Genomic DNA, 25,566 nt, shown 5'->3' on the forward strand with positions numbered 1-25,566 from the left:
TCAGAGAGATAAAAAAGTGTATTGTGTCTTTCTCTTTATCACATGACTGTGATAACGTCCTGCCTTGCCTTGTTCCTGTCCTGACTTGCCTTGTCTAGCTTAGCTTTATCAGTCATGACTCATATCTTCTGGCCTCGTGAATGTGACCTCTGCATTCTCTGTATGTACTTAATAAACTTGCCGTGTGACTCTATCCTGTTGTAATCTTATTCTCCGAGCTCATGCTTGCTTGCAGAGGGGCAATTCAACTGAATGACTAAGCAGGAGGATATTATCACAACAGAGGTCTACTTAATTCACAACAACAACTACTACTGCTACTACTACTACTACTACTATTAATAGAACTACTATAACTACTAATAATACCATATATCAGTGGTTCTCAACCTTTTCAGGCCGTGACCCCCCAAAATAATCATATTTTAACTGGGGACCCCCCTCCCTTACTAGCACTTGGAATGTAGGAGTTGAGGCATAACATTTTCGGTTCCACAGATAAATATTGTGAAAATAGCAGATGTACAAGCTCAGCTTGTAAATCGTCTATTTTCATTTTTATATTATCTGACAAAAACGTTTTTATAGTATATTTTGTTGATTACTGTTGATGCAGTAATGCCCTTTTTATTTTATTTCTTTTTGAGGTCTCGGGACCCCCCCCCAAAAAATCATGTGAGGAATCATGTGAGGACCCCCCTGGGGGTCCCGACCCACAGGTTGAGAGCCACTGCCATATATGTCAGTAATGATTCAATGGCAGCTTCATTGTTACTCTGCTTTATTAATCAACATCACACTAATAGATGTTACTGTATCATACACAGAGTAGAGCTGTATACCAAACTACTTCTCCCAACAGATGCAGAAGAACAAAGAGCCCCCCCAAGCACTGGGAATATAGCCAACCTGAGACCCAACCCCTCATCCCTGCAACTGCCAAACACAGTACACCCCAACAATGAAAATACAAGCTGTATGACTGACAACCCATGAGTGACTGGCAGGGTGGACACCACACACAACTCTGTAAACCACTGGTTCTCAACGTGGGTTCCCAAGGAACCCCCTCAAGGACCCCTAGGGGTCCCCACGCAAAGTGAGCAAGAGTTTAAACACTTGAGGCCAAGGGGGGGAATCCCTCTTGACCTATTGGTTTCCCACGCAGCCGCAGGAGACCCGGTTCAAATCTCGGGTGTTAAAAGTTGTGTGCCGAATATAGCAGATCTACAAGCTCACAACGGGTTGCGGTTGTGATACGTTGTGATCTTGCAAATCCGCCAGGTTCAGTGCATAACACTGTCATATGACGAAGTATACCGTAAATTAGGCTTGAGTGTAGGCACACAAACATGGCCTCCAGACCATGCATGACGGAGGGCCTCCGTATTTTTCTTCCTATACTGTACAGTCTGCATAACAACAAGCAGAACTTTGTTGTTGTTGTTTTTTTTGCTTTTATGTATATCTACCCGTTTCACTGAAGAGTACCTGTTTGAGAAAGCCACAGAACCCAGGCAGCGCTTCCTCCTTCTGTTGTATGCATGGCAACAACCAGTTCATCATCTGTGAAAAAGCACCAGAAAGTGATGCGGTGTGTTATGAGCTTTTAGATGTGCTATAAGAAAAATGTTGAAAAACACATCTCGTATGGGGGTCCCTGTCACAAAATCTTTTCAGATGGGGGTTCAGGGCCAAGTGCATATTAATTTCGGGGTCCTATGAACAAGTTTGAGAACCACTGTCTTATAATTAATGCTGCAATCCGTACCTTTTATGTCCTACCAGGGATTCAAACCCTTGTCTCCTGCACGAGAGACCAAAATTCTACCGCTCATTCAAGAGGCAATCCCTGCTAATCCAGGTGAGATATTGTGTTTATGCGTTTCAGGCAGTACTACTTGTCTACCAGTAGGATGTCTTACCCGACACCAGGGTATGTATGTAGGGAAGTAGGGAATGTAGGGAGGAGTAGGGAGACCGCCTCCAACCACTGCAGATGTGCTAGTTATATTATTAACAAACTCTACCACATGGGGTCTTCAACAGGGGGTCCGGGACCCCTAGGGGGTCCTCAGAGTTACTACAGGGGGGCTGCCTAGTGCCTGCAGGCAGCTAAGATCAGTTGCTCACCAAGAGATCATCACTGCAGTATTCTGATGTGTCATTTTTGTGTAATCTGGCCCAAAGTGTGTCCTTATTATGTGATGATTTTGGGTTTGGTTGTTTTTGCCAAATCATTGTGTGATAGGAACTTTTTACTTGAAACACTTGAACCCGAGCATCCCTATTCTGGGGGGAACATTCGCAGAGAATAGCAGTTCTACAAGCTCGCAAAACGTTGCAGTGCGAGCTTGTAGATCTGCTACTTTTGCATTGCGAAGAGGTTAGGTGTAGACGGAAAAAAATAACAGACCAAGTACAGAGCTAAAGGTCAAGTTTAGCAAGTATATTAAGTGGTTAAATGTCTGAAAATACACATGAACATGAATCCAACATATCAATAGAAAAGATAATGATGTGTAAACAAACAAACAAAAGCATTAATTTACACAACATGCACTGATGTCAAACAAGTCTATATGAAATCTATGAAAAGTTAAATCTGCAATACAATTCTATATACAATAGGCTATGGAGTGGGGGGTCCCTGCTTCATCTCTCTCTCGGGGGTCCTTGGCTTGAAAAAGACCTCTGGTCTACACAATGTGGAAATTGTTTTAAGAAGTTAAATTGTATAGGCTATATATTGCAGGCCTACCTTTGTTACATGAAGGATAGAGATAGGTGCTGGTGGTTCGCCCTGGATTGTTGGTCAGAACACAAGGATGAGGCAAGGTGAGTTGTTTAACCATTTACTGATGCCCAACTCAAAAACAGACAGCATACAGGTGATGTGTGTAGCTCCTGAAACAAATTAGGATGAAACATACTGTAAGCTCTACTGTACATTATATAACATTACAAAATGAAATAAACACAGGTAAAGGAGTAAAGAAAGACGATAACCCAAGGCATCACCTAACAAAGGCATACAGCTCCTGTAGGTCACATGATGTGACTGCCTGTTTAGGATGAGTCAATGCACCAGCACCACAAACAAAGTAGGATTAAATAACGGTTTAATAAACATGGAAACACAACTTACTGCTGGTCAGTGACGCGCACATGGGGACAGAAACAGCAGAAAAATAATATAACATTAGTGTCCATTAACGTCGCTCTGTAGCGCAAACTTCTCTCACAGTCACTTTAATCACTAATTATGAACAGGTGCGCTGGTGCAGCAGCGCTCTGTGCCATAAAGCCTGGCTGTGCTGTCTCTAGCTCTTGGACGTTATTACATTAAAATGTAACAAAAATCATGTTTAAAATGTCATGAGTGCGTCACATTTTGTTTTTTTATGTCTTAAATGTTGAACTAATCGCCATTGTGTGTGTGTGTGTGTGTGTGTGTGTGTGTGTGTGTGTGTGTGTGTGTGTGTGTGTGTGTGTGTGTGTGTGTGTGTGTGTGTGTGTGTGTGTGTGTGTGTGTGTGTGTGTCTGTTTGGCCACTGGGGGGGGGTTTAGTTGCGCGCAGAAAACACTAACGGCCAATCTACAAGCTCACAAGTCACTAAACGAGTGCAATGAGTTGTGAGCTTGTAGATCGGCGATCTTTGGTGCATGACACCAGCACGCAAGTAGGAGCACCGAGCAGTAGGCCTATACATCAATTAGCCATAATATATTAATCATGATAATAATAGGCTATTAATAGGCTAATAATAATATTAATAGGCTAGTGTCCCAGAAGTAAAACAACAACAAAAAAAATTAGAGAACCAGCTCTGCCATACAGATTGGTTAAAATTAATGTTATTGTAAAATGAATTCTGATTTGCAGCTTTAAATGGGCCTAGTCTAACCATTATTACAAATAAACCCAGAGCCGCAAACAAGGCTGTCCTGACCTGAATACAAAGCTCAAGGGCAATTAACACCAACAAGAGAATGCATAATGAGGGACAAAGGAGCATGTTGTTTTTGGGGGCCTATCTTTCGATTGCACGGTTGGTAGATCGGTTTAAATAAAAATCCATCATCTGCACTTTGGGATTTACAGTTTATCTGAGAAAACAAAACAAAAACAAAGTTCTGTACCATTTCAGAAAAGAATCAGGGCAGATTATTTTCTCTTCAAAGTGGCGCTGCACAGTAAAACCCTCTGTTAATTTATCCATTTATTGTAACCCTGAGAGACGAGTGTTCAAATGGAACAAAATGGACTCTTATGGGTCCATTTTGTTCCATTTGTACACTCAAAGTGAAATGAACACTCGGGGTTTTACAGTGTGCGGTGATGGGATGGAAAAGAGGGGCATATTGTACAAAGCAACACACTGCGCACCAATTTCCCCCCCTTGGACACCACCAGGGATTAATGCTCTTTACTGGAAGAGAGCCTGCATTCACTCCACTGATCCACTACGATTCTGTGACTCGACAAAAAAAACCTGCTTAGATACCCGCTGGTTCTTCACGATGGGAATTAAAATGTCCCTTTCAATTCTGCTGTAATTAAGTGTGTGATGCTGTGAAGAAGCGCTGACTTTGCGAACAGGAGCGGTTCCCCCTGGAACAAGTGAGGAGCAACACCCAGCGAACGTTCGAGATGATCCTGATAAGAAATAATCGATATTAAATCCCTTGGGGTAAAAAAAAAAGGAATACCCTGCGCCCATATATGGATCGGTTAAGTTCCAAGTTACCTCGACCACCGACAAACCATTAAATCGTGTTGAATCGCAGCTGCCTACGGGCAGCAGAAGATCAGTTGCGCACCAAAAGATCATCACCGCACTATTTCTGATGTGACATTTTTTTTGCGTAATTTGGCCCAAATTGTGGCCTTTATTACACCGTATGATGCATTATTTGGGTTCGGTTGTTTTCTTTAAACGCCACTCAAGGGCTGTGCTTGTTTATTGATGGCAGACTAGCCATGTTATCAACTTGTAATGTAATGTTTGTCTCGGCTGGCAGTCGGTCTCAGTGCAGAAGTTGATGAGACACGGTGCGCTGCGTCGCCGAGCGCAGAGGAAAGGGAAGGTGACGCCGCTCGATGCCGAGGAGGTCTCCGTTGAACTTCCACCATCATTCTACTGCGATCCGAGGATCAAATCTACCCCCAGATGATGTATTGTTCTATCTCGTTGCCTATACTTCAAACAAACCTAATTTGCGATAATCCAGCCACAGGATTGACTGCATAAACTTGCCAAATCCTCTCCTCGGACTCGTACGTATACGCTTAGTTGAACTTGTCTTCGACGCAGAGCTCGGCTCCCGCTCCTCTCTCTGCGTTGACAGCCGGTTTGCGAGATACAAACGGGATTTGTTTTGATCAACGGGATATTATCTGTCCATCACATTTTGGCCTGGGCTTTTTTTTCTCTTCTCTTCTCTCTTCTGCTATTATACCTCAAAATGGACGCCAATGACAGACAATCGAAACACCACCGGAGTAACTATTTTTTCCTCCCCCGTGTCGAGCATCTTCACATGTAAACCAGGACCTTTTAAAGTTGGAATAACAACAACAAGCCATAAGGGAAGGACCGGTCGGGGGGCCAGCAGGGAGGAGGATGCAGTCGGGAGTGAAGACGTTCTCCGCAGGTGGAGGTGCGTCACTTTGCTGCCTGCTGCTCCTGTGGATGTTCTACTCCCATCTCCTGAGAGAGGGTAAGAACTCAACATATACATCACACCTGGGTGGAAAAAGACAACTGTTATATTACTTTGGACCTACCAGAGTGAGTGAGTGTGTGTGTGTGTGTGTGTGAGGCACGCGCGCACACACACACACACACACACACACACACACACACACACACACACACACACACACACACACACACACACACACACACACACACACACACACACACACACACACACGCAGGTGCAAACGCCATGGCCAGAGATAATCATTACTGTGTGTGTGTGTGTGTGTGTGTGTGTGTGTGTGTGTGTGTGTGTGTGTGTGTGTGTGTGTGTGTGTGTGTGTGTGTGTGTGTGTATCTATCTATACTCTGTGTATATATAATATACTTTAGGAGCTATACATTGCAGTGTCATCTTTTGTGATGATTTCATTCTGCCCTGCCCCTGCTGCACCTGCCCAACATATTGGATGTGCATGCACGTTCTTTTCTTTTTGTTACTGCTGCAAATGCCCCATAATTATACAGCAATTATGTTCGCAACCATCAAACCTCTTTCACATTATACATTATGTGCTGTTATTATAGCTGATAGGTTACACTTGTTCTCTTTCACGGTTTGATTATTAGTGAATGAATGGGGCCGGTTTTGGTTAAACCATACATCCTGATCCTTCTTTCAGTGAGAAGAAAAAAAGACGAGAACATCACTCCGACCGTAGTTTGCTATAGGCCTAGGCTACTGCAGCTGGCAATACTTTAATTTTATATATATTCAAAGCCTTATCATTCCTTTCAGGTTTCGGCTATGTTCGTCCATTTCATGCTATGCTACTGTTATAACCTTTCCTGTTGAATAATGCATCCCCTACAGCAATTACACCTTCAGCCTCCAGAACATAAAGCAAAAACATGATTCACTCCACTTCATTGGCCACTGTCCTAACAAAACACTAAAGAGCCCAGTTTTGTGGAGGATACATTAGCAGAACATAAAGCAATGGAACTTGTTAGGAAGACTCTCCTCTTTTTCATTATACACACCATGTTAGCAGATTAAATCTTCTAATCAACCATCGACCAGAAGTAGCCTATAATTAGGCCTAGGCTATACCACCGTTTCTCAATGCCTGGTTCGGGGCCCACCAGGAGTCCAAATGGGGGACACTTATGGGTCTGTAATTCTGCGAGTGTACAAACATAATCTACACTTTCAGTGTTAATTTAACTCTGAGAGTGAATAACTGGAACCAAAAGGACCAGTAATTGTCCATGCATTTGGTACCATTTTGTACACTCTCAGAGTTACAGACCCTTAAGGGTCCATTTGGACCCCCTGGTGGGCCCCAGACCCGACATTAAGAACCAGTGGCCACTGGCCTGTACCACCGTGGAGCAGGCATTGTGCCCACATGGAATGTATTTTGGCCCAATGCCGGGTACAGAATTTGATAATGATGTAAAATGAATTGCCTGTTCAGTGAAATGTTCTTCCTTTGCCCTGAGATGCTTAATTTATGCTCCGTCATATGACGGTGTCCCACGCGATGCTATAAATTGGGCATTATACGCACCATGTTTTCACCCATCTCTTCTCATCTCCTTCTCATCGCCACCCTCAATCAATCACTCTCAAGCAACTGTGTCATCTCAGGAAGTACAACACTTCTCGCAAAAGCCATCTATTATTGGCCTGTTTTCATCACCAAACCATGTCATTGCTTTATTATTATGAGCTACAAAATCAATTTGTCAATCTAGTATGAACTCTGTTCCGCTAGCTGTGGCCGATATTCCTAGAGTAAGACAGCAGTCTCCGGGGATTGCATGCCCCAATTATGCTTAATGTATAGTCTGTTGTAAGATGGTGTCGCGCGCCAAAAAAAAAACAGATCTACAAGCTGTACTGTATGAACCTTTTTTGGCACATGACACTGTCATTATGATGAAGTATAAATCAGGCTTTATACACAGCTGTATCTGACTTGAACTTTGACAGTCTCCTTGTAAGTAGCCGGGGGGTGGAGGTGGGGTTCTCGCCTCCATATTTGAGTCCAGCTTTGAACTGAATTGTGTAGCGATGTGTAATTCTTAAGCCTCAATACTAATCTGCAAATCCTACTACAAAAGATCCACCTTTTGAAAGTAGCTGTGTGATCAGTTGCTGCTGTTGGATGCATATTTCTATGCTGTGCCTCCATCAGTCAGAGTTAGATACTTAGGTTAAAGCTACAGTCCGTATGTTTTATGTGAGGTTATTTCAACGATGTCCAGACCACAATAAAATGGCGGTGCTTCTAGTGTGCAAGCTGGAGTGCTGTCTGCTAAAATAACTTATTGACATTGTCAATGAGTCAGTGTCCCACCCAACACCAGTGTCTAAATTTCTCAATGGAAGAATCGGGACCCCACCTCCAACCATTGCAGGTGTACTAGTTACATTTTATCAACATACTCTACCATACAGATAACGTTTTATTCATTGAAATAAGTCCTGGATTGTAACTTTAAGCCTGAAAGTAATCTCTTATCTCTTGGAGGGCCTATGAGCCAGAGCACACCTTAAAATGACTTCCAGACAACACCTACGCACCACGTCCACTCGGCCGGTCCCGAAGGCCACAGCAATGAGGCAAGGTGCGGGTGGATGAGTGGGCCAAGCGGATGGCAGCCGGTGAGGTGCTGTGGCGAGTGGCTGCCTCACACCGCCTTCCCCCCTCCGTTGCTCCGCCATCCGTCATGGCGGTAGAGACAGGAAATCAAAGCGCTGTTGCCTGTCCACGCATGCCATTGGGCCGGCGCCCGGCACGATGAATGGCCTGTCAGACCCCTCTCCGCGCTGCCAGTTTATTCAACGATAAATTTGGAAATGTCTGGATTTCCTCACTGGGGCCCACTCCGGTTCAGTGGTGCAGTCACAGAGCAGCGGCAACCCTTCTCTGCTTTGTCAACCACAAACCTTAGTGCTCGACAGGGGGGGTCGCAGCCGAGGTTCGAGACAGAGGCAATTTTTCTCCCATTTAGAAGTTTAAGGCACAGGTTTTCAAAGCCAAAGGCTATTTCGGGATCCTTGGCATGGAAAACTTTGGGAAGCCCTGGTTTAAAGTGCCAATGAAATGAAAAATGTGTTTTTCACACTTTCAGAGCATATCCGAGGTCATAATTAGCAAGCAGTGAAGCCATTTCATGACATCTTTATAAGGCACATTGGTAAAGTAACAAGAAGACACTGACTGCAAGGCTCTACTCAGTAGGCTGCCTTTTAATGCCATAAGGCAATTGTTTTATGGGAGAATATAGGATCAAGGTGTTACACCAAGCAACTGCTTCAAAGATTCATACTAAATATTCAGACTTCCGTATCCGTAATAAGGTCAAGGTCATTTTGATACAACAAGCCTCATTTATCATTTTTTTCGTAATCTGTGTGTAAATGTATGGATCAGTGGATACAAACAACAACAACAACAAAAATGTACTGAATTTATAATGCACAAAGATACAACATTATTGTATCCTTGTTATTTGTTGATAAATACCAATCCACGCCCCTGAAATACCATGCAAGTAGCTTGGAATTCCTTACTTTGGTGGCAATAGAGATGGCAGAGAAAAGGCAAAAGGAAAAAAAAAACTTAAAGTTTTGTTAATGGAAATAGAATGAAAAAGATATATTGCTCAGCAGTGTAAGTTGTGGAATGTCTGTGTCAAAAGTTCTGCAACATGTTGTTATTATTATTTGACAAAAATCCAAGCCTACAAAAACCCACGTCAGCCACAATGTCCACAATGGATGGACGCACTGTCCAAGTCTTTCATAACTAACATAGAAAATTAGATAGCAAATTCCTTATAAAGGAAATGGCCAAATTCGCTGGCTATATTCGCTTAATAATAGATTTAATAATAATATTTACCTAGAAGAACCATTGTACTTGTATCATCACAAGTAACATCTATTGCCATAATAGGAGAAAGCCACAATGTAAATGCTTAAATGAACCCTAAAATCTGTTTCAAATGAAATACTCTACTGTTATGAGTGCAGTGTTGTCCTCCATTATGCAAACTGCCAAACTTTAAAGTAATGTGAGCCAAATTGACTTTCATAATCTGTTTGCTTCAGACATTTTAGTGAATCACACTTTTACAATCAAATCGTCTGCAAACACATTTTACAGCCATGTTTTCGCCTTTAACGAATACAATATGAAGTTATGAACAGATTAGAGAACTTTTTAAATCTCTTCAGACCCTATGAATAAACTGATAAAGAAAACTTTGATAAAGCCCACATTGTTTGTCTAAATGCAATGCCCTGTGATTTATGATCAAATTGTTTCATCTCACATTTGATAAATGTAGCCCAATAAGTCACTTACTGTAAAGGAGGGGAGGAATCCTGTCATTTTGATTGCCTTAAAGGAAGCATTGAATTCATGGAGATCTTTTTGTTTTTGATGCATTCCTGAGCCAATAATTTGATGAGCGGGTGTATTTAAAAGACTCAAAGAGACTCCTTTGAGTCTCCTACCGGATACATTAGCATCTTTCTGCCGGTAATCAAATTATTGGCTTAGGAATGCGAGAAAAACAAAAAAATCTCCATGAATTCAAATGCTTCATGGGGTGTGTAATTGATAGAAAAAAAGTATTTTTTTGGGTCAGCTACTCCTTTAAACAACCCAGTCTTTATGATATAGAACAAGAATAACAATTTCAAAGCTATTTAATTTATGCTGTCATCTCTATTTACAGCCTGGAGCTGCCCCTTTGACAGTAGACTTGTGCAAGCAGTACCACTTTGTGGACTGGTGCAATGTTTCTTTGTTGGATACAGTGGATACAAATGGATACAGTATGTGCATACAGTAACTCACAAACCAGAACATGTACTCTTATGTAAACAATGCTCCAAGGTTCCATCATGGTTTTCTCTTCTATCTTTAAAAGATGATTGTCTAGTATGTTTAGCCCATTGACTATGGTTAATGACTATTTTGCAAAGCATACAATGGTTTGATTTTGAATTCCATTATCTTCAGTACAGCATGAAGGTCAACTTGAAGAGACTTGAACTTAATTGAGATAAGAAATCTCAATTGCGTTTTGTTAAAAAAATTTCTGTACAGATGGATTTGAAAAATCTAGCACAGAATTGTTCCTACAGTAGATGAAAGTTTGATTTATAATCGGAATTGAAACGTCCATAACTCTTAACGGTTAACCGACTAAGTTACTCAGTTTGCCAACATTTTAACGGAAAATGGTGTTTATGTATGTTGTGACAAAAGCTGTGAATAATAACATAATGATGACACCGCTATGGACCTTTAAGAATTGATTGTCTATATGAAACTGTATTTTGGAGAGACATCATCACAGGATATAGAGGGAAGGATACGTTCTTGTGTCTTGTCTCTCAATGTGGGACACAGTTGCCTCTTGTAGAACAGGCACCTAAAAAATAAATAAAAAAGGAGAGTAAAAAGGAGAGTATTAGTATTCTTTTGGGGACTCGGAGAGATGTGCTACACTGTCCTGTTACGCTGCACTGCTCAACCGTCCAGGCATCAAACTAACTAGAATGGCGGAGAATTACTGACGTTCTGAAGTGAAAAGCGATACTTTCCGATCCAAACTTCAATTAGGCATGCATAAGGAAGACAGCTTTGATTATGACCTTGGCAACGAGTCGTAAGCAAATCAACCAGCCCTGCTACAGTATGCGCTGAAGCTGCAAACCTGTGAGAATGTTTATGGTGGGAAAAAGGAAAAAGAATTCTCTCTTTTACAGCTAAATCAATTTGGCAGCACACAAACCTCATATTTCATAGCTCTCCCTGAATATGAATTTCCGTTCAGCTGTCTGCTTTGCCTTCCCCCGTGGTCGAGTTGAGTGCAGTGCTCAGTTTGTTTCTGCATTGTTATTTTCTCTGTAGAAGGCATTGGGCTTGAAAGTGTTCCATGAAAGTGTTCATTTACACCTCTCTCCTCCGGGGCGAGGAGAGAGGTGTAAATGATTTCAGTTGAATTCCCTACATCTCGGGTACCATACAACCTCTCTTGGCCCAATACCGCGTTCATATTTTTCCTCACAGAGGAAGCTGTGCTTGCAATTCTGAAGCCACCAATACTTCCAGATGCCAAAATAACTTGGCACTTATGGAGGAATAACAGTCTATGGCATGGTTTGGGTGTGCGCTGGTTTCTCTGTCTGTCGCATTAACATAAAGAACATGAGAAGGGTGTGCTTTCTAAAGGCCTAATTCAGCACTCACCGCTGCCTCAGAATCCCCCTACGCATTACAATCACAGAAAGATACTGTTTGGCCTCATAGCACAGTGGTATACATTCATGCCTCAAGCCTGTATTTGTAGAGAACATAAATAGAGCCTGACCAATATGCCGGTTTAGTGGATATATCTGTCATTATTGGACTGTTGTGACGACATCGGTATGGGCACTTATGCAACCGATGATGTATATATACCTACGTTAACATTTTATTTGTGTTTATTTCGATTTATTTGTTTGCTTATAAATGTTCTCAAATATAGAAACTTTAACCACTTGCAGTAAGCCCTGTTCAAAAACATTTACAAAAAAGTCCATCTACAAAAAATAGTCCATCTACAAGCGCAGGTATGGCACTGCGACACGTTGTGAGCTTGTAGATCGTTCTATTTTTGTAATCGGTGGGCTAGGACTCTCCAAAATCAGGATCTAAACGTAAACTCAACTGCACGTTGGCTACACCAGATCACATACAGTACATGCTGTGGCTTTGGTGACACATCTAAGCCACCTGTCCCACGCGGAAGACGATGTACATCCCACAAGTGCAAGAGTATGTAGCCTACAGTACTGCAGTGTCAGCCCTGCTAGGTGTACAATTAAAGAGAAACACCACTCAATTTAATAATGCAGTATAATGTTAGTGGTCTGGGGCGGTCCAGTCGTTATGAATATTGTGATGTGAGCGAGACTGATTTTGTGTACCAGCAGATGGGTTATATGTTTTTTCTTCTTTTTTTTAACCTAAAAATGCACTCATATCAACATCCTTCCCAGTTAATTGATCTCATCTACACACAGTCACACACAGGTTCAAGTCTTAGTGCTGTGATTTGTGGAGAATAAGACAGTTTATGGTCAGTCATACATACTAATCGGATTGTCGTACAGCAGATGCATAACATCTGGAACTGAGCCGTATACCCTCTTTAAACTTGATATACTGTGTGTGTGTGTGTGTGTGTGTGTGTGTGTGTGTGTGTGTGTGTGTGTGTGTGTGTGTGTGTGTGTGTGTGTGTGTGTGTGTGTGTGTGTGTGTGTCGCTCCAGTGCTCTTGTGCCCTACTTGCTAAGGAACATAAGATCACAGCGGTATAGCGTGGGGGTCATCAGAACATCTGGTTCCTTCACCTGCCGGTGTCCTACTAGCGTATATGTATAGTACTACCTACTGCGCCTTAGGCATCACCTGGCGTTAAGGTAATGAGATGCGCAGTGCTATAGAGATGTCATGAATAGCGTATGCTATTTGAAATAAGATTCCAGTAGATGTTCTCCTGGATTGAATTAGCAGTGGGATTGCAAATGGCATGGAGGAAAAAATATGGGAGTTTAAGGCTGCAATTCAGAACTTATTTGAATGAATAAAACGTTATTTAACCAATATGTATGGTAGAGTATGTTATAGAACTCTTATACAACTCTTCCATTGAGAAATTTAGGGTGTGTTTAGAAATACACTCTGAGACCACTGGGGCACTCTCTGGGGGCAGACATCAATACCAGAGTTCAGCTGAGTTCTGAGCAGATTCTCAGAGTTTATTTTCGAATGCACCCTTAGACCCAGTGTCGGGTAGATCACCTACTTGTTTACAAGTAGTACTGCCTGAAGCTCCTTATGCTCAAAATCTTCCCTGGCCAAACAGGGATTCTGTCTACTGTTAGATATATTTTCATGAAGTCCGCCAACACAAATCCATTGTTCAAAAATGATCTCTAGTTGGTCTTATTTTGTTTGTTGTTCAGGGGCCTTAAAACAGGAGGTAGATTAGCCCAATTCTAACAGAAAGGTTGGTAAATTGTCTGTACCATGTAAATCAAATGTATACTTTGCATCTATACTTATTTTTTTCACCGTACCCTGAACATTGGGTGCTTGGGAGTATTATTTTCATCAGAAGTTGAACATTTTCATCATGGCAACCAGTCAGTTCAACATAATGGACATAATAAGAAAGGACAAATTGTGGAAGTGAGTTGACATGCTGTAATGGTAACCTGTTCCCTGCAGTTATGTAACCATGTGGTCCTATGGTTTTCTGATATTCTGTATATTTCACTTCAAAGCCATGGCGTGCGTTTAACAGACATGGGTGAAATAACACAGCCAGCTAGAACTATGCCCGGAGCCGTGTGCTCGAACGTCCGTGCTAGTGTCTCGGTCGTATGTGATGGGGCTTTTCAAGTGGATGCCGGTGTGATCCAGTGATAAGGTCATTCGCCTGCCAGTCAGCACTGGGAGACAGTCTCTGCGCTCTAGGGTGGGGGTGGGCGGTGGTGGGGGGGGGGACACAGCCTCGGCAGTTGTCATCTGTGATGGAAACCGGTGGCCACAGACAACAGCCCCCCGTGTCATCCGTCACTTGGCACGCCCGCTGTCGCCGCCACGTTCGCATTTCATCATCTGAAAGAGAGACGAGGCCAATGTCTTTACTTAGGCGACAGAAACCACCCCCCCTGTCACATGAATGAACTCCCCCTATGCGCGATGGAGCGCTGCTGGCCATGGCTGAAGGTGCAAAGCAGCGTCTCCGAGTCCCCACCACCACCACCCCCCCCCCCCCCCCCCCCCCCCCCATCCATAAGTCTCTGTGCCACTGGCCACTGTTCCTCACTTCAACTCTATTCTGCCGTTTCCCTTTTAAGGCTTTGTAAAGTAAAATTGCACAGGGCAGATATGTCAAATCCTATGTTTAAATGTAAACCGATCTTTCTGACGACATAGCGATATGGGAACCTGCAGTATGTCGCACCAAACGTGGCACAAATACTGTTCAGGGGTCTGCCATGAGAATAGTCACCCTGCAGGGACTACATGTGGCCCCCAGGGGCCCCAAGGGGCCACAGGCGCTCCTATGATCCAATCCGCACCAAGCCTGCCACAAACACTATTAGGGGGTCTGGCATGAGGATAGCAAAACATATGGGGTACCTACAGCAGTGTTAGAGCAGTGTTTAACACTTCAAATGGCCATAACTCGACCATTGCTCTGATCAGCGCGATATAGGGCTAGATTTGAAGGCCACACAGCAGCCCGAAAATACACTAGTAACATATACAAAGACATTTCTTACAATGACTGGTTCCAATAAACAAAGTAAATAACTATAGAATTGTACTATTGCCAAAACAGACCATATCCTTGATTATTTTAATAATTGTTCAACCGTGTCGTGGGCTTGTAGATCGGCTATTTATTTTCACTACTTTTTGGACATTTGTGTCAACATTTTTGAACAATTTCTCACTGAATGGCTCCCAAGATAAGGATACTAGGTTGAAAGTGGTTAATAGAGCATGGACAACCATGTGGAAATAATGATGGAAATATGCCATATCTGTTTATTTCCTCCAGCTGTTTTCATGCTGGATGAATGGAAATGATTCAAACGATAATGAAAAATAATTGCGATAAGCTCAAATAACATAGCAATCATGCGATTATGTCCTTCCTTCAGGCTTATTGCAAGAGGGCCCATTCATCTGTTGAAAACACGGGAGAAGGCACTCCTCCATTGGAGGGAGGGGGGGGGTGGCAAGATGTGCGTCACCTTCAAAGATTGTGGGTATTTTAAGACGCCGCTGTTGAAATTCCTAAATCAGTGAGCGCCAGTGGAGCCTCACTAGATGCACAGTCAAATCCTCAGTGTTAACGTGACTCTGAAAGTGTACAAATGTGTGCCCTCTCAGTTGCTGGGAAGTTTTGACCTTGCACTTCAAATGCATTCCGCCTCGCTTCAACGTCTTGTCTGCTTTCATTCATGACTAAATGACTCTTTAGATTTTTGAAGTGTTTGAACGTGATACACAGTTTCTGCTTTATGAGATAATTGCATTTGTGGCAAACATGGACAGTAGACCGTAGTTCATGCACACCGGTTTTGTATTTCTTAATTAAATGCTTCTTTTATGTGAATTAAATGTGTCAACCACAGAGTTCAAATTGAGGTCAGATCAAGTCAGCTGAGATGAAGTAAGATGTCTCTTTCGAATACGTCTTAGGTATATATATATATATCTCCAAAGTGGTTTACAATGTGCATTACATTCACCCATTCACACACAGACAGTGGAGGAAACCATGCTCATCGGGAACAGTTACGTTAAGTGTCTTGCTCAAGGACACTTCGACATGAAGCCAGTCTGTAACTTTTGTCAGTAATTGGTATAGAAAAAATATACATAAAACTGTTTTTCTGTCAAGTGTGTGAGGAAAGTAGGCCTTTAACCCCCAAGGTAGATAAAAGTGTGCCCTGAATAGAGCTACTGTTTTAGAAAACAAGAGGGTTAATACAGTATAACAGTTAATACATTCAGAGTAGTAATGTGCGTTGTGGACAGGGTCAGTGTAAATAAAAAGCTACAATTATCCCAGGTGTTTTACAGTACGCCACCTCAACAAAACCACTTATTATTTAATGTTGATGAGGCCATCCATAGGTCTCCATGCATACTGTAGGTATCATTATGTTCAGTTCAGGCAATGAAACAATGTTGCAATTGTTGACGCTACAGCACATTGCGTTGTTTTCCCATAGGGCTGGGATGTTTCCTGAGCTGTGTGTGTTCCTCTGACTCAGCTGTGTGTGTGAGGAGACTATTGACCAGATAATACTGATCATTATACCGTCTAAATGCTTGGATCTGCAGTTTCTGGATGGAGCGGAAAGCTGTTGAGCCAAGAAAGCAGGGGCCAGAAGAACTAAACTTTTAACCTTCGGAGTAGTTCAACCTTGCTTTAAGAGTAATTACAGGTGTACATTTCTGAAATGAGCAAAGTGATTATTTCCTTGGCGAATGTTCTCCCGGGTGTTACAGAAAAAGTTCTCTCTCTCATCCAACTTAAATAGTTTGGGGATTCTCTCAATTTTTCACACGGATATAACTCAAATTGGATTATTTGTCTAAAGAATTTGAGGCAAAAGTTTGAAAGTGATTTTTCACAGGCTCTTTGCTCCCCAGGCATGAGGTGATGAGGAAAAATGCACCCTCTCTGATGTTTTTAGTGATGATAAAACACTATTTGCCAAACAGCACATTTGATGTTGAAATACCCATGTGGGTTACTTAAATATGGGTAATTAATTTAGAGGTATCCATTCTGACTTTTCATTTCGCAGAAAGGAGAAATAGGAAAAAGAAAACAAGAAAACGAATAAACCAGAATGCCGTCGCCCTGGAGTTATGCATCAATTTGTAATGTCTCGAGAACTCTGAAGTAATTCTGTGCACAGCCACCATGGAGCATATTTAAAAGAAAGTGTGTCCACTTCCCATGGCCTTGATGTTTCAGCTGACTTGGTTTAACCCATTAAGACCGAGAACGCCTTGGTTTGAGATTTTTTTTGGCTATTTGGCTATTCAAAAATAGCCGAGTGCCGCGCTATGAGCTTGTAGATCTGCTATTTTTTTTAATCGTGAAAATGTGAGCAAATCTTTGAATATATATTTCTTAAAGCGAACATTTTTAACTAAAATCTTTGCTACTGGGGGTCCCTGGAACAAAATATTGTGAGATGGTGGTCCGCAGCCAAATACATATCATTTTGGGGGTCCTTGACATGAAAAAGTTTGAGCACCACCATATTATAGCAACATATGTTTTTTTCAAAAAACTGTTAGGATTTAGGAGACATTTGTAGAATCCCCAGAAGCAAAGGTTTGAGTTAAAAATGTTCGCTTTAAAAATATATATATATTCAAAGATTTGCACACATTTTCACGATTTAAAAAAAATAGGAGATCTACAAGCTCATAGCGTGGCACTCGGTGCCGCGCTATGAGCTTGTATATCTGCTATTTTTTGAATAGCCAAAGACTAAAATTACAGAGATGCGTTCCCGGTCTCAATGGGTTAAAGGCTGCCGTGCTACGAAGCCGTTACAGGTCACCTCCGCCAAGGTATCGTTTTGATTGGTGGGAGCAGACGTCAGCAAATTATCTTTATTTCCAACAAACACCACGGGATTGCGTGTGTGCTTTGGACTATGAACAACAACAGCTTTTGTAATTTGTTTTGCTGTGGCCTTTTTTTTATGGTAATGTGATGTGCTTTGTTCCCCTTTGCCAGGCCAGTTGGCGGTGGGCACCTGTGAGATAGTGATGCTGAACCGAGACAGCAGCATGCCCAGACGTACCATCGCCCGGCAGACGGCCCGCTGCGCCTGCCGGAGAGGCCAGATTGCAGGCACCACGCGGGCCCGTCCGGCATGTGTCGACGGTGAGTGTGTAATAATGATCACTATCTGTTAACCACCTAAAAACAGACAATCTACAACCTCACAACATGTCGCATCGTGAAGCGTTGTGAGCTGCCTTGTAGATCTGCTACAATCGCTATTTTTGAACATTTTTTGAATCTTTTTTTTTAATTTTGTGTTTCTGAACATGTTCGCCGATTTATAAAATGCCCAAAATGGGGACACCTGGTTGAAAGTGTTTAACGAACTGCTTACCACTGCATCGCTGCTCTGGAGCTGGGCATAAACTCATTTGTCATGCGTTTTTGACTTGGTCCGAGGTTGAGGCCCGTGAGTTGGGCCCGCTCTGTTTTGCATACGGCGTGGACAATAGATTTTGTCCCAGCGCAACACAGGGATTTAACTTGTGGTTTTAAAATCGTGAAGACATTACCAGCCGAGCAAACTCTACTGTGCAGTAATTGCCATATGCTGACTCCAGTGTATGCGGAATGCTACGGCTCTGCAGCAGGAGAGGAACGACACGACATGGGAGGGTTTGCCAAATCCAAACGCTCAATGGCATTGTGTATCTCAAGGCCCTTGCAGGTCCAATTTTACAATCCCAGTTAAATTAACACCTCTCTCTCTCTCTCCCTCTCCCTCTCTCTCGCTCTCTCTCTCTCTCTCTCGCTCTCGCTCTCGCTCTCTCGCTCTCTTGCTCTCTGACTCGGCAGACAAGCGGACTGTAACACTCAACAGACACAATTAACTAAGAGAGAACTATGATTACACTGGCAAGAGATTGATTATTACTGGCTGCCCAGCCTGCCTTCCCCCAGTACGCTCCATTAATAGCCAGTGCATTAAAGACAGGGCCTGAATGTTGGCAAGCTCCGCCGCCAGGTCGCTGACAACTGAAAACTTGTCCGTCGCTACAGAATTTCACCCATACTGCACCTAAGCACCTTCAATGGTCCCCCTATAAAGATGCTGTCTCAGAGCTTTACGGCTCAGCAGGTATTTACCATCAGGGCATCCTGGAGGCTCACCCTAATTATTACGCACGCCACGCTGGCACAAATTTAATTGACCTGAAATGGTTCCCAACCACCTCGTTCCTGTGTCTCCATTTAATAAAGCAGATATGCCTTCGGAAGGATAATGCATTTTTTTAAAGCTCCATTTTGATTAGAATTCCCCTTTCTCCCTTGTAGCCTTTTTTTCTTTTTTCTTTTTTCTTACTTGAAAAGTACACAGTCCCGCTTGTATCCTTCACTTATTCATCTTAGTAATTTTGCTCTTATTATCACAGCAAAGGCTGAGTGTCCTCTGGATATTACTTCGGCGCTTATTCAGGAAAGGGCTCTCAAATGAAACAGCTCTCAAACACCCTGTGATAATCTGCATGATATATTAGAGCTCATTTAAAGGTACAATCCAGAACTTATTTTAATGAATAAAATGCCATTTTGAGTATGTTAATACAATAAAACTAGCACATCTGCAGTGGTTAGAGTTGGTCTCCCTACTCTTCCATTGAGAAATGTAGACCCTGGTGTCGGGTACACCTACTGGTTGCCAACGTCAGTAAAGTTATTTGAAGCAGACAGTACACCGGATCGCACCCTAGATGCGCCGCCATCTTTATTGTACTTCAGACATAATTGCATTTACCTCTCGGACATAACACTTACGGAGTGTAGCTGGAGCTGCATCAGCAGTAGCGTGTCCACAAAATATTCTCCCTGCTGTGAACAAAGAGTTCCGCCTATCAGCGTGAAACTGTAATGATGGAGCTTGTACGACAAAGAATTTCACCCACTTCTTTACACCTATAAACCTGTGGTGTGACAATGAAGTTGAGTTGAGTTGAGGTGTTTGAAGGTTTCCAAACGCCTCGCTAACTTTGACTCTTTTCAGTCAGCTGCCTGTGCGATTGGAGTGGATCCGTTTCATATGTAAAATTCTTTTCAACAGTGGTGTAAAGTAACTAAAGTACATTTACTCAAGTACTGTACTTTTACGAAGTACAATTGTGAAGTATTTTTACTTTATTTGAGTATTTACAATTTTCAGTACTTCAACTTCTACTCCACTACAAATATTGTACTTTTTGCTATTTTCAAAGGCTTTAAAAAAAAATTATACATTTGAAAACTTGTGTAAAGGGAACTTCTGCATAATGAGTACTTTTACTCATGGTACTTTAAGTACAGTTTGATACCAATACTTTTGTACTTTTAATCAAGTACATTTTGAATTCCGGACTTTTACTTGTTGTAACTTGTAAAACAATTGAGTACTTTTTCCACCACTGCTTTTCAAGCCGACTAACTGGCATTGCTTGCGCCGTTTACATTAAAAGACAAATAAATTCAGTGTTATACTGTATAAAACAAGACCTTGGTCTTGCCAGGGCTTCCGTTAGGTGTTGCTGGCTTTTAGCCTCTCGTTTTTGTGGCGAGGTGTGTTGCTATTGTGCTGATTAAGTCTGAATACACAGGGGGATTATGGGCTTTTTCTTGCTCATCTCCCGCTCATCTCCCGCCTCTCATTGTAATCTCCTCTCCTCGCCTGATTTCTCTCCCCCTTCTGTCTGTCTGTCTGTCTGTCTCTCTCTCTCCGTCTTCTCTCTCCCCTCTCTCACTCCCTTTCTGTCTCTCTCTCTCTCCCCCTATCTCTCTCTCTCTCTCTCTCTCTCTTTGTCGCTCTCTCCTTGGCCCACTGTTGCCATGCCACCACAGCCATATAAAGCTCGACAGCTAATATGAAGAGAGTCTGCATGCAGCAAGATGTATCTACAGCTGCAAGCTTCGTCTTTCTCCAGCGCTCTCTCTCTCTCTCTCTCTCTGCCTCGGTTTCTACTCCCACTCTTCCTCTCTTGCACATCCCTCTATCTTATACCCTTATCATCCTCTCCACCGCAACCCCCCCCCCCCCCCCCCCTTCTCTCTTTGTCTTCCTCCTACGTTCTCATGCTGCTGTGGTCACATGCGTACAGTGGTGTAAAGTAACTACTGTTACTTTACTAGTGCATTTACTCAAGCCCTGTACTTAAAGGTAGGGTATGTGATATTGTTTTCTGTTTTTTTTTGTCAAAAAGGTTAAAGTACTATATTCTGATAGTAATCATTGCTACAGAGCATTTGTTCTGTCACAGGGGTCTCTCCAGCTCTTTAGTAAACAGAATATAGTACATTTTCAGGTAGGTGACAACATTTAAGCCAATCAGGAGAGAGCACTGAAAATGCCTTTTCTGTTTAATAAAGAGCTGGAGAGACATGGGAGACTCCTTTTACTGAACAAACACTCTATAGCAATGAGTACTATCAGAATATAGAGCTATTTAACACTTATTTTAACCAAAGTAAATCACTTACCCTACCTTAAGTACAATTTTGAGGTACTTTTACTTACTTTTTAATTACAAAGACACTTCATAACTAATTAAGTTATGGTAGTTATAACAAGCTGTTCTGCTGAGGTTATAATGCATTATGACCAGCACTTTGAATATCTCATAAACCTGTTTATACAGTAAGTTGTTATGCATAATTATGAGCATTTATAACGAGTGTTATAGCCTTGCAAGTGCATTATAATGCATTATAATTGAGATTTTAGCGCATTATAGACCCGACCTTTAACTTAAGTGTCACCAATGCAAGCGTATGCTCGCCCAGTCCTCTCTGGCCCCTCAGGCCGTGCCAGGCTGGGACCGGGACAGCCCGGGCTTGGTTGGCATGCTTTTCGCTGAGACACATGTGTGATCTGGTGGACGGGCCAAAGACAGTGACAGGCGAGTCTCTATATACAGTATATACTGCTGGGACCTGGGCAGCTGACATCCCCGGGCTGCTGTCCACAGCCTCTGGGTGGAAATCCGACACGGCCGGCATCTGTCTATCTGGACAGGCCACCCAGGTGCCCTGCAGCAGCCAGAGTTGCCCCAAATGTCTGGACAGGTCTATAAGCTCATAGCGCGGCACCGAGTGCCGCGCTACGAGCTTGCAGGTCTGCTATTTTTGAAAAATCTTGAACATTTGTGCAAATCTTTGAATACATATTTTTTGAAACAACATTTTTAGCTTCTGGAGGTCCCTGAACAAAATATTTTACAAATGTTCGCTTTAAAAATATATATTCAAAGACTTGCAGACATTTCCTCAATTCTTAAAAAATAGTAGATCTACAAGCTCATAGCGCTATGAGCTTGTGTATCTGCTATTTTTGAATAGCCAAATACATTTAAAATGACAGAGATGCTTTCCCGGATTGAATGGGTAAACGGAATTGGACGCATACTCCGCTTTTAGGTGATCCTCTCCCCTCTCACCACGGTGGTTGGAAAACTACAACATGACGTCACTGACCCGCGGTGATAGGCGAGTCACCGCTCACCCCGACTCATCTCTCTGTTTTTACTAACAGAAATCACCCTGGCGCTCTGATTGGTCTAGAAGTTGGGTGGGCGGTCCCCTTGGTTTCACAGGCACGTCGTGAACAGTGTTGTGAAACAGGGGAGACACGGAACAGAGCGCAGCAGAGAGCCATCACCCGACTATGACCTTTCAGGTGAAAACGTTTTCACCTAAATGGTGAAAGGGTTATCAGCTGAAATGGTAGCATGCAGCCACCTTTACTGTCGAAGTGTCCTTGAGTAAGACACTGAACCCCTAACTGCTCCCGATGAGCAGGTTGGCGCCTTGCATGGTTTCCACCGCCATCGGAGTGTGTGTGTGAATGGGTGAATGTCATGCACATTGATAAAGGCGCTAAATAATTGCACCATTTACCATACACAACTTCTTCTCTCTCCCCACCGCAATAGGCGTTGCTTGCGTCATGTCATAGCCCTACTTTAAAAAAATATATATTTCAAACATTCTTCAAAATGTTTCGAAAATAGCAGATTCACTATAGGGCTTAAAACGGCCATCCCTCCTGGAGGGACAGGTCTTTAGTTGCACCAAACTCAGCGAAATTGTGCAAAAAAGCCGAAATGATGGGGGGGGTAAAAAGATATACTGTATAGATTTACATTCCATCCAGCAACTCAGCTGTTTGCATCAGCCGAGCATTTCAGCAACCTCATAGAGGTATTATAATGACACCGTATCTTATAAAACATAATGACACATGATAACATGATGACGGTCATTTCTTTCCGCAAGACTGAATGAGATGCTAAATGGAAAATCTCTAGATGTGTGTGTGTGTGTGTGTGTGTGTGTGTGTGTGTGTGTGTGTGTGTGTGTGTGTGTGTGTGTGTGTGTGTGTACAGTACGCACAAAAGCAAATTAGTTTCGACATGGGCTGAAATGAAAACTTAACAGCAGCATTATACAGCTACATTGAGCGCATTCTGCTTGAACGCATGTAATCCACCAGCCAACACTGATCAAGTAAAATCTTCATACGTAGATGGCATTGAATAAATAAATAAAAATACTAACAAGTGTGGGTTCCATATAACAGTATCTAGAGCCACGGGCAGCAGAAGCAGTGGATGAAGAATGCATTTTATTTTAGCCAAGCTCCACTAGCCTTGGTGGGTGGGCTGATGCACTCTGCCGTTAGTCAGCACTCCCTCTGCTTTGCCTACTCAGCTTTTATTCCGTGCCCCTGGAAATTGAGTTTTGCCAGCCCCCGTAATGCACTCAAAACTACATCTGCAAGTGACTGATAAATCTACGCTTTGTTGCGCCTGACGGATGGCTGTGACAATGGAATTCACCGCGGCGGGCTGCTGTGTCAGTAGCGGGGTCGCGCTCGCCCGACCACCGCTTGTCAGTGGAATCAACGGGCAGCGCCGACCACAAATAATGATGTCTTGAAATCTAGCTGTATGTGTTGTGGGGGACGGGGTGCGGTGGGGGATGTGGGTGTCTTGTTTATGCCGTCTTCTTCATGTAAAGGAGGGGAGTCAACATGGACTCCATACCCTCATTTCCATGTACGGGGACAGAATGCCTTCTTCATGTGTGTCAACAGTATCCATTATTTGCTGAGGGGAAATGGCCTCCTATCTATGAGCTGTAATTGTGTGTGTGTGTGTGTGTGTGTGTGTGTGTGTGTGTGTGTGTGTGTGTGTGTGTGTGTGTGTGTGTGTGTGTGTGTGTGTGTGTGTGTGTGTGTGTGTGTGTGTGTGTGTGTGTGTGTGTGTGTGTGTGTGTGTGTGTGTGTGTGTGTGTTCGTACATACATGTGACCGCTGTTCGCAAGGCTCAATAAATCTCACTGGATGACATGTCTTTATGGCATAGCAGTGCCAGGGTCTGACTCCAAGGACCTATTTCAAATGACAGAGTGTTAACAAGGTTTGTTCCAGGGTTACCTTACGGCGAAATGTCACCAGGTCTCCCCCCTCTCTCTCTTTTTCCCTCTCTCTCTCTCAGTCCCCCCCCCCCCGGCTCTCAGCATGGCCCTTCGAACAAACCTCAGTCCCTCTCTTTCAATTTTTCCCTCGCTGCACACCCGAGGGATGGCTGGGCAGACGGGAGCACGGCGGGCGGCTGCGGCCAGGTCCACAGAGAGCAGATAACCTTTTGAGTGTTGCTTTGCCGCACTGTGCAAAGAACAATCAGTGCTTATCAGCGTGGACTACGGGGCGAATGCTAATCCAGTGTCACGCACGAACAAATTACAGAGAGAGTGAGAGGAAACGAGAGTCTGTCACTCCAGCCACTGCAGACAAATAAACTTCAGATAGAAATCAAAGCAAGTCCATCTGTTTTTGATGGCCTGCCTATAGAGCCCGACTGATGTATCGCTCTGGTCGATATACCTGCCATTATTTGACCTTTTTGATGACATCGGTATCTGCAATTATGCAGCCGATGCGTACTGATTTTTAACCACTGTAACCCTGGTGTCCCTAGTTTTGGGGATGTCATTGCAGGTGAGACTTTTCAAAAGTTTATTTTTGAACATGTTTGAATAGGGCTTAAGTGGTTAAATGAAGTCAAATGTTACTTGTTTGCTTGTTCTTTGCATAATTAAAGTAAAATGTTCTTCTCAAAAAAAGTTATTTGTGTTTGATTTTAAGTTAAGTTTTCCCCAAAAAATGTCGGTCAAAGCTTTGGTAGGATTGGTCTAGGACCCTCCGAAATTGTTTTTTTTCCAAATGTGCCCCCCAATCCTCCTCCCACACCACAATATGGACGCTATAGGGTTTAAGAGGTTATATCGCCTTAATTTGCCCTGCATGCCTCTGTCTACCCACAGCGCGCATCGTGAGGAGTCGTCAGTGGTGTGAGATGGCTCCCTGCCTGGAGGGCGAGGCGTGCGGCCTCCTTTTCAACCGATCGGGCTGGACCTGCACCAGAGGCAGCGGACGCATCAAGACCGTCACGGTAATCCAGTGTTTCCCAGTTTCCAGT

At 43.0% G+C, this 25,566-nt stretch overlaps 1 protein-coding gene across 3 annotated transcripts in view; it reads left to right on the forward strand.

The window, feature by feature from the left end:
* The first annotated feature begins 4,547 nt into the window (after positions 1–4,547).
* Positions 4,548–25,566, forward strand: part of tafa5l (TAFA chemokine like family member 5, like) — a 38,171-nt gene continuing 17,152 nt past the window's right edge. For all 3 annotated transcript variants that reach the window (XM_084069273.1, XM_084069272.1, XM_084069274.1), the window contains exons 1-3: positions 4,548–5,724; positions 18,074–18,223; positions 25,412–25,539. In XM_084069273.1, coding sequence (XP_083925399.1) covers positions 5,628–5,724; positions 18,074–18,223; positions 25,412–25,539 — 375 coding nt within the window. In that variant the 5' untranslated portion in view covers positions 4,548–5,627. The remainder of the gene's footprint in view (positions 5,725–18,073; positions 18,224–25,411; positions 25,540–25,566) is intronic.

Source organism: Gymnoscopelus microlampas, assembly GCF_963454915.1.
Source record: "Gymnoscopelus microlampas genome assembly, chromosome: 10".
NCBI classification, from domain to species: Eukaryota; Metazoa; Chordata; class Actinopteri; order Myctophiformes; family Myctophidae; genus Gymnoscopelus; species Gymnoscopelus microlampas.